This window comes from Otolemur garnettii, unplaced genomic scaffold (assembly GCF_000181295.1).
Source record: "Otolemur garnettii isolate 467f Iridium unplaced genomic scaffold, OtoGar3 scaffold00043, whole genome shotgun sequence".
Classification (NCBI taxonomy): domain Eukaryota; kingdom Metazoa; phylum Chordata; class Mammalia; order Primates; family Galagidae; genus Otolemur; species Otolemur garnettii.
Window position 1 is genome coordinate 4,460,362 of NW_003852438.1, and position 9,707 is coordinate 4,470,068.

At 52.2% G+C, this 9,707-nt stretch overlaps 1 protein-coding gene across 2 annotated transcripts in view; it reads left to right on the forward strand.

The window, feature by feature from the left end:
• GPD1 (glycerol-3-phosphate dehydrogenase 1) overlaps window positions 1-8,862 on the forward strand; it is a 13,985-nt gene extending 5,123 nt beyond the window's left edge. The window contains exons 3-10 of one of the 2 annotated variants that reach the window (XM_023513667.1): window positions 1,176-1,361; window positions 1,852-2,029; window positions 2,828-2,968; window positions 3,553-3,691; window positions 3,934-4,046; window positions 4,856-5,089; window positions 5,595-5,701; window positions 7,002-8,862. In XM_023513667.1, coding sequence (XP_023369435.1) covers window positions 1,255-1,361; window positions 1,852-2,029; window positions 2,828-2,968; window positions 3,553-3,691; window positions 3,934-4,046; window positions 4,856-5,089; window positions 5,595-5,701; window positions 7,002-7,098 — 1,116 coding nt within the window. In that variant the 5' untranslated portion in view covers window positions 1,176-1,254 and the 3' untranslated portion in view covers window positions 7,099-8,862. Of the gene's footprint in view, window positions 1-1,006; window positions 1,362-1,851; window positions 2,030-2,827; window positions 2,969-3,552; window positions 3,692-3,933; window positions 4,047-4,855; window positions 5,090-5,594; window positions 5,702-7,001 lie in introns of those variants that run through there. The other variant, XM_003790367.3, reaches the window with a different exon arrangement.
• Window positions 8,863-9,707: the final 845 nt, after the last annotated feature.

Sequence of the window (9,707 nt, forward strand, 5' to 3'; positions counted from 1 at the left end):
CCCGGCTATTTTTTGGTTGCAGCCGTCATTGTTGTTTGGCGGGTCCGGGCTGGGGATTCGAACCCGCCACCTTTGGTGTACGTGGCTGGCGCCTTAGCCGGTTGAGCTATAGGCGCTGAGCCAGTTTTTGTATTTTTAATAGAGTAGGGTTTTACTATTGTTCAGGCTGGTCTCAAACCCATGAGCTCAAGCAATCCACCCTTCTTGGCCTCCCAGAGTGCTAAGATAACAGGCATGAGCCATCATGCCCGGCCTAATTTTTGTATTTTTAGTAGAGAAGGGATCTTGCTCTTGTTCAGGCTGACCTCAAACTCCTGAGCTCAAGGGATTCTTCTGCCTCAGCCTCCCAAAATGCTAGGATTAAAGGCATGAGCCACTGCTCCAGGCCTTGTGTGGTCTTACCTTTAAAAATGAGCCCATTGGACAGCGCCTATGGCTCAATGGAGTAGGGTGCTGGCCCCATGTGCCGGAGGTGGCGGGTTCAAACCCAGCCCTAGCCAAAAATTGCAAATAAATAAATAAATAAAAGTGAGCCCACATCTTGCACCTATGGTGGAGCTAATGTGGGGCCACTAAGGGAAAAATCTAGAGCATTATTTGGGGTCATCCTGCAAGGGTATGTGTCCAGGGAAGAGGATTCCCATCTCTGAAAAGAAAGCATTCTCCTAGTTACTAAGGCTAACTACAATTTATTTCAGTGCTGGGGGATAGACGCGAGTGAGGGGAATGGTTTACTTGTTCCTTATCTGGGCTTTTTTTTTTTTTTTGAGACAGAATTTGTTGCCCCCAGTAGAATGCTGCGGTGTCACAGTTCACAGCAACCTCCAGCTCTTGGGCTTAGGTGATTCTCTTGCCTCAGCCTCCAGAGAAGCTGGAACTATAGGCGCCTGCCAAAATGCCCAGCTATTTTTTTTGTTGTTGTTGCAGTTTGGCCAGGGCTGGGTTTGAACCTGCCACCCTCAGTATATGGGGCCAGTGCCCTTCTCACTGAGTCACAGGCACTGCCTATCTGGGCTATTTTCTTGGCAGATCTCAAAGGAGACCATGGTGAGGAGGGAGGTGGGGGAACTGGGCTGGGGCCAAGGGAAGAAGCTTGCCAGCACTGTCAGCTGGCAAACCCAGGAGAAGCTGAGCCTGGTCTCTACCCTTTTCTCTCCTTTTCCTGGCCCTGCCAGACTCTATCTCCCTGGGCGCCAGCCTCTACCCACCCCTGGGAGGGCGGGGCTTGGCTGCACCCACGTGTGGCAGAGTTAAATGCTCCTGCCCGCAGAAGAGCTGGGGAGTGTAGCACTGAGTCTGCATAGGCAGAGAAGCAGAACCATGGCTGGCAAGAAAGTCTGCATTGTAGGCTCCGGAAACTGGTAAGTGGTTCTGTTAAGGGACGTGGGGGAAAGGTGGGTCCTCCTAAGTACAGACTAAGAGGGAGGCTTGATGTGTAGGAGTCAGAGAGTGGGTAGGAAATGCCCTCAGGTTCCTGTTTGGCCCCTACTGCTGTCATCTGTGCCTTATAGGCGCAGGACAGACAGTGCCCAGGCTTCTTCTGGCTCCTGCCTGCCTGGGTAGCTGCACCTGTTTGCCTTAGACAAGTCTCCAGGGCACGCACTCTGAAAATCTGCATAGGGTGAGGGAGAGACCAGAAGTCTGGCCCCATTCTCTAGCAGCAAAGGGTGAGGTGGACTACTTCCTATTGCTAGGTCATTGAGGGCACCCTTGTCATGGGAATGGGAATGGCACAGACAGTGGGAGTAAATAATCTGGTGGGCTGCTGTGAGATGCTGAGATGGGCACTGCCCCAACCCCTGCTGTTGTTCCCTCCCTTACTCCATTTTTCTATGCTCCCCCTCCTGCCAGGGGCTCTGCCATTGCCAAGATTGTGGGTGGCAATGCAGCCCAGCTGGCACACTTTGACCCACGGGTGACCATGTGGGTGTTTGAGGAAGATGTCGGAGGCAGAAAACTGACGGAGATCATCAACACACAGCATGAGAATGTCAAATATCTGCCAGGGCACAAGCTGCCCCCAAATGTGGTGAGCCCTAAAACCTTGCAAGGAAAGGAGAGAAGGAAGCAGAGGGAGGGAGAACCAGGAGCACAGATCTTACTCAAGAGGTGCCTCTTGCTGAGAGGGGGCTGCTTCAGGTGCAAACTGGACTTGGGAAGCATCTCAGGAGGACTACTCTGGGCACTTCCAGGGACTGAGGAGAACTTGAACATACCTCCCCTACTTACAGGCTCCCAGATGGGTGGGTGGGGAAGGGACGTGAAAAGAAGCCTGTCTCCTTGGCAACCAAAGAGTAGGCTCCCAGACTTGGGATCCAGGTAGTGCCTGCCGCAGGCTCTAACCCTGTTACTCATTCACTGGGTTTATCAACGGACTTGGAGGCTGCTCCTTGGACTTATGGTCTTTGGTCAAATCCATGCAACTCTCTCTTTACCTGGGGAGGGGGAGCAGGGGAGAGCAGAAAGACTGGAGCTCTCCCTTCCCAGCTGCCAGCCCTAGGGAGCAGGATGATGAAATCTCACTTGGTTTCTTCCTTCTGCCAAGCTCTGGCCACCTTTGACCTCCCTCACTGTATCACAGCCAAAGAACAGAAATTCTGAGAGAAGGTTTCTAGTCCTCAAGAGCCCAGGACAGCTGGAGTGAGAGAGAAGAAGTGATGATGGCTGGGGGAGGGAATAGAGTATCTTGTTCCTCTAAACTCAATCCCAAACTACCCTTCCTTCTCCCACACCATCCCCACTCTTTGGCTTCTAGATATCCTGAATGGGGTTCCACAGGGGCTAGGAGAGCTCTGCCAGGGCTATGAGTACCTGGTCACCCCCACAGGTGGCTGTTCCAGATGTGGTCCAGGCTGCAGTGGATGCTGACATCCTGATCTTTGTGGTGCCCCATCAGTTCATTGGCAAGATCTGTGACCAGCTTAAGGGCCACCTGAAGGCAAACACCATTGGCATATCTCTTATTAAGGTGCCAGGGACACCCTGATGTGGGTTTGGGAGGGTGCAACTGTTATGGGGTTTGAGGAAAGAGAATGTGAAATGGCAGATTTAGGCCAAGAGTTTTCCAGAGAAGAGAGAGGAATTGACTTTGAGATGCTATAGACAGCAGTCAGGCTGGGGCTGCTGGAAGGGAGGCTGGAGGGAAAGTCGATTAGAGATTGGTCTGAAGGCCAGTGTCTTCGGGGAGTTTGGGAGGTACAGAGGGATGCCTGGGGGATATGAGAAGTGGGATGGTTTGAGGAGTGTGAAAAGGAAGTTGGTTTGGAGCACTGACATCGCTGAATGGAAGTTTGTTTGCTGTAGTCAGGAGAGGGTTGTCTAGGGACATGGAGGGAACACATTGCTTTGGAGAGGCAGGTCAAAGGTATGTGGCAGGTGAGCTTTCCACATGCTGTCCACCCTCCTCATAGCAAGTTTTAGCTGGGTTGGATGGTCAGGACTTCTGGGAGGGACAATGATGATCAGTGGATTTGGAAGAAACAGGAATTCTGGGTGGGAAGCCCTCAGTTGGGCATAAAAGGGCACCTGGCCTGAGCTTCATCCTATGCCCAGGGGGTAGATGAGGGCCCCAATGGGCTGAAGCTCATCTCCGAAGTGATTGGGGAGCGCCTTGGTATCCCAATGAGTGTGCTGATGGGGGCCAACATCGCCAGTGAGGTAGCTGATGAGAAGTTCTGTGAGACAACCATTGGTAAGAGGCCCCTGCTTCCCACATACACAGGCAGCTCTAGCTGCATCCACTCCCCATACTCTCTTCCAACCTCATTTAGTTGTCTCTTTCCTATAAGGCAGGTAAAGGAAGAAGACCCAAGCATTAGAGGAGAGGGAGGTTGGGGCACCCCTCAGGGAAGGGGCTGCAGGTCCTGCTTAGGGCAGGTGTGGGAAGAACAGTTCAAGAGTCCCTATTCAAGCCTTGTCCCTTCCCTACTTTAGGCTGCAAGGACCCAGCTCAGGGACAAGTTCTGAAAGAACTGTTGCAAACACCAAATTTCCGTATCACAGTGGTGCAAGAGGTGGACACAGTTGAGATCTGTGGGGCCTTAAAGGTGAGAAGGGCACAGAGGCAGCTAAGGGGGAGGAAGGAGATCCTAAAGGAAGGCCAGCTTAGCTCTGTGAGGTGCTGGGACTCATTCCAGAGCAGTTGCTCCCTTTTCCCACCAAGTCCCATACACACAGGAAGAACTGCAGAAGCAAGGCCAAGGTCATTCAGGCCTGTGGATTACTCACATCAAACATTAGACCCCCTCCTCCTTTCCCCCATTAAGCCCCTTGGGGGACAGTCCTATCTCAGGGGATGCCCAGGCTAATGGGAAGCAAGACAGCCAAGCCCTCAGACAGACTGATGGTCAGAACTATGGATCCTGGACAGCTATAGACATGAGGGCTTTAGCATTGTTGTGGACGGGGGTGGTGCCTGTAGCTCAGTGGGTAGGTTGCTGGCCATATACACCCAGGCTGGCAGGTTTGAACCCGGCCTGGGCCAGCTAAACAACAATGACAACTGCAACAAACAAATAGCTGGGTGTTGTGGCAGGTACCTGTAGTACCAGCTACTTGGGAGGCTGAGGCAAGAGAATCACTTAAGCCCAAGAGTTTGAGGTTGCTGTGAGCTGTGATGCCACCGCACTCTACCAAGGGTGACATAGTGAGACTCTGTCTCCAAAAAAAAAAACAAAACAAAAAACAAAAAAGTGGGAAAACCCAGAGGTGGAAATACTTTGGGAGCACATACATTAGACTTAATTCATGCAGAGGGTGTGTCATAGCTAATATAAGGAGCATGAGGCAGGTGCTGAGAGCTCCACTAGGGCCTGTAAGAAGACCCTTTCTTACCTATGACCTCTACTCCCCCAAGAATATAGTGGCTGTAGGAGCTGGCTTCTGTGATGGGCTGGGCTTTGGTGACAATACCAAGGCAGCAGTGATCCGGCTGGGACTCATGGAGATGATCGCCTTTGCCAAGCTCTTCTGCAGTGGCCCTGTGTCCTCTGCCACCTTCTTGGAGAGCTGCGGTGTCGCAGACCTCATAACTACCTGTTATGGAGGGCGGAACCGCAAGGTGGCAGAAGCCTTTGCCCGTACAGGAAAGGTAAGCTCTGGGAGAAAGAATAGAGGGTGGGCCCTGTAGGTGTCAATGTAGTGGAGGTGCTCAGTGGGAGGCATCTCTTGAACACAAACAGTAAGACTATTATTGGGTTGGTGCCCATAACTCAGTGGTTAGGGTGCTGGCCACATACACTGAGGCAGGAAGTCTGAACCCGGCCTGGGCCTGCTAAACAACAATGACAACTACAAGAAAAAAATAGCCAGGCATTGTGGTGGGCACCTGTAGTCCTAGCTACTTGGGAGGCTGAGGCAAGAGAATTGCTTAAGCCCAAGAGATTGAGGTTGCTGTGAGCTGTGATTCCATGGGACTCTACCAAGGGCGACATAGTGAGACTCTGTCTCAAAAAAAAAAAAAGAAGACTATTATAAACATTCCTACCCCTTCTTTCCACCCAAGACCCCACCGCCCATCTAAGCCCCAGACTTCCCACCTCATACTGAGAACCTTTCTCTCCCACTTCCCTCCACTCATCTTGTTTTCTGCACAGTCCATCGAGCAGTTGGAGAAAGAGATGCTGAATGGACAGAAGCTGCAGGGGCCCCAGACAGCCCGGGAGCTACACAGTATCCTCCAGCACAAGGGCCTGGTGGACAAGTAAGTTCTAGCCATGGCCCTACTGGTAGAGGGAACCATAGCCAGAAGTTCCCCCTGTTTATCATCTTCCTGAACCCTCCATGTGTGAAGTGGACAGGGAGGGGAATGTTACCTTAAGTTGCAGACAAAGTGTCTAGAGCTTGGAGCGAGTCTGGTATGCCCATTGTCCCCCAGCTAGTTCATGGTCTTTGAACTCCTTCCAGTCTAGTGCTCTTTACACTACATTACTTGCATCCCTCTGCATCCTTTCCTCTTTGTCCTATGCTCCAGGGGTTGGAGCTGAGGCAGCAGAATAAGCTTATCTCATTGTCCTGCCTCTCTGTCCATCACCCCTAGTCTGAGTCTCTCCCCCAAGGCCAACCTTTCTGTCTTGGGTGCTGAGGTGTAAGGAGAAGGATGAGCTTTGCTTCGAGGTGCTCCTTTTCAGGGAGCACAAAGACAGCAGGGGTGACTGGGCAAATCAGAGCAGAGCTCTGTTGGGTCTGGGAAAAAATCCTAGAAGAGGCAGCACCTGTAGCTCAGTGGGTAGGGCGCCAGCCACATACACTGAGGCTGGAGGGTTCAAACCCAGCCCAGGCCAGCTAAAACAACAATGACAACTGCAACAACAACAAAAATAGCCAGGCGTTGTGGCGGCCAACTGTAGTACCAGCTACTTGGGAGGCTGAGGCAAGAGAAGCCTAAGAGTTTGAGGTTGCTATGAGCTGTGATGCCATGGCACTCTACCCAGGGTGACAGCTTGAGACTCTGTCTCAAAAAAAAAAAAAAAAAAGAATCCTGGAAAAGCGTATGAAACAGGTTCCAAAGATCAGCTCATATCTGGTCCAGGTAAAGCCTCCTAGAAAGGGGGCAGTTGAACAAAAGGATAGGAAGGAGGAAACTGGCATTTATTGAGTATTTTCATATAATATGTAATCATCACAATCATACAATGTATAATCTTCACATACATAATCATATCTTCACAACTTTGTTATGTTGGTCCCTAATTTATGGTTGATGACACTGAGGCTCAGAGTGGTTAAGCGGGTTGCCCAACTGGAACAAAAATTCAAGCCAAGGAATCATGTAGGCAAGTTCAACATGTTTAGGAGCAGGGTAATTAGCAACCTGACCCTAAAATCCAAATCTAGGGAGTTTAGACTCTCAACAGGTGGAAACTGAGAGCCAGAGTCTGCCTGAGCTCCAAGTGGGAGGGTAGGGGCTTGGAGGGTTAGGTGGTGAATGGGGGATTGGGAGTGTGGGTAGAGGGTGGACCAGAAATAGAAGCCTAAATTGAGACTTTTCCTTTCCACTCTAGGTTCCCTCTGTTCATGGCTGTGTACAAAGTGTGCTATGAGGGCCAGCCAGTGGGTGAATTCATCCGCTGCCTGCAGAACCATCCAGAACATTTGTGAGTGGGGCCAGGGCCCAGGCCAGGCAGCTTCTTTACCCCATTGGAGATTGGCAGAAACTTGGGGCACATAGTCACCAGGCTCTCCGGGACTCCCCATGGAACAGAATCTTCTCAGCTTTTCTTTGGAGGACAGGAGGCTGTGGGGCCCAGCTCTGCACCTGGAGGTCCTGAACTGCCAAGCAGCCTGCAGTCTCCTACTACTACATCTTGTCAGAAATGGAGCTGCCATGTCCCTTTCCAGATGTGGGGCTTTTTTCCTATCCTCTGGGAAGGGTAGAATCAAGCCTCAGTGCTTCCTGCTTCAGGTGTATGTGTATGGGGGAGAGTGGGGATAGAGGACATCAGTGCAGGGGCTGCTGGTTCCTCCCTCACACAGACCAGGGATCCTGTTAAATGGCTAAAGAAATACTTGAGCAACAGGAGGGATGAGGTAAGGGCTTCCAGGGAGAGGTTTGGGCTTTTGAGCTGACAGAGGACCCACGGACCCCTTGACTGACCTCTGCCAGGCCCCCATAGCTTCAGTGGATCTCAATGTTTGTTAACAAAATACAAAGATCTCAAACAACCCCCTTCTAGCTTCTCCTAGCAACACCTGCGTCCTCAGAAACCTCTGGTCATCCCCTTTGCCCTTCCCCCAGGCTGCTCTGGCACCAGAGTTGTTGCCATGCTGGCATCTCTGGCCTAGTGGCTTGCCATTCCCCCCAGGGACTTCCTGGTTCCTAGTTCTTTGCCAGCTCCTCCCACCCTATGTGACCTTTCCTAGCCTTCCCTCACCCTCCCCACCAGCACCCTCTTTGGGGAGCAGGAACTTAATCTGCTGACAGAACTACACTTTTGCAAAGTAGGCTCAGATCACTAGGCTCCCTGTGACCTTTGTATTTACCCTGCCTCTCTTCTTAGTAGCTCTAGCTGGGGGAGGTGTCAGCTGGTCCCCTCCTGCTGCTGTCTTCCCAGAGGACATCCTTGCTCTGTCCTCTTCCTCCTCCCAATCCTGTGTACCTTTTTCTTACCTGCCCCAGACTGGCCAGGGAAGCTAACCAGCACCTGGTGTCTGGAGGCCAGGGGGCCAGAGTGGGCAAAGGTGGGAAAAGTAAGCAGGTTCCCATGTTGGTGGGTCCTGGTAGCCCAAGGCCAGCTCTCTTTATGCTTAACAAGGGCCCCCCATGAGGTGTTGTCCCCATCAACAATTCAGCAGTAACAAACTCAAAAAGGAGGAAGAAAATAAAAACCAGCCTTCTCCTGGGGTGAGAGAAGAGCAGCAGAGAGGGAGGGAGGGGAGTGTGCTTTGGACTAGCCTTGTTTCAGAACGAGGTGGCAGCAGGGGAATGTCATGGGTCAGCAGCCTAAGCCCTCAGCTATAATTAGTCCCCTGGGGCCTGGGAGGCTCCTGTGTCCAGGTCCATCCAGCAGAGGTCAGCTTCCTGTGTGGCAGCACCTGGCACACTGTGGCTCTGGCAGCATTATGTTAACCCTTAACCCTCCACACCTGCCAGGCGCGAAGGCTCCTCTCTGCTCTCAGCCCTTAATTCACTGTCTTACCAGTGAAGGGCAAAAGTGAGGGGCCCAGGTGGGGACACTAAGTGAATCAGGGCTGCGTCCCCAGCAGGTGAAGGTGGGCACAGAGAAGCCTCTTCAAACACTTTTATCTACCCTTGTTCATTCACTCCATAGTTAACTGTGAATCTGAGGCCTTCCTCCCAGGCCACCTTATCTACCAATAAAACGTGCTTTTTTCCAGAATCAGGGAGAGTCACAGGAGGAAGCATGTGTGTGTGCTGTTGTATCATTGCATATATGTTTTCACTCTGGCCGTAGAAAAAATGAAAAAAGATTCCTTTAGCCGGGCATGGCGGTGGGCACCTGTAGTCCCAGCTACTCGGAAGGCTGAGGCAAGAGAATCTCTTAAGCCCAGGAGTTTGAGGTTGCTGTGAGCTGTGACGTCACACACTCTACTGAGGGCGACAAAGTGAGACTCTGTCTCTAAAAAAAAAGGAAAAAGGGAACAAGAAAAAATATCCCTCCTTGATAATCCCAGTCACTCTTAGCACTCTTATCCCTGTCTCCTCTGCCCTGCCTCCAGCCAGCGTTCCCGACTCCCCTTCAAGCTGCCACTTGGCGGCTTCCCGGCACTTCCCTGCCCCTTCCCGGCGCTTCTGAGGGGCTTTATCACGCCGGCTGCAAGGCCTGGGGTCACACACGGTACAAAAACATTAGAAACTCACCCCCCGTGCCCACTCTGTGGTAGTCATGGGTCAACCTGTTACATCCTTGGCGGTCCAGGCCTCGCCCTCCTACCCCAGTTCCTACCTGAGCGCTGCCCACAGCCCCGCCACCCGGAGAAGGCAGCTCCTGGCTCTAGGGGGCGCGCGCTCCACCTTCACAAGGCCGGCTCCGAGAGAATCTGCTTAGCTACTGGAGACGTCACCGAGCTGTAGGCTGGGATTGGATGAGGCGGAGTTATCCGGTTCCAGAGCGGGAATTACCACACATCCTTTCAAGTGGGAGCACAGGACGACGCCTGTGGCTCAAAGGAGTAGGGCACTCGGCCCCATATACCGGAGGTGGTGGGTTCAAACCCAGTCCCGGCCAAAAACTGCAAAAAAAAAAAAA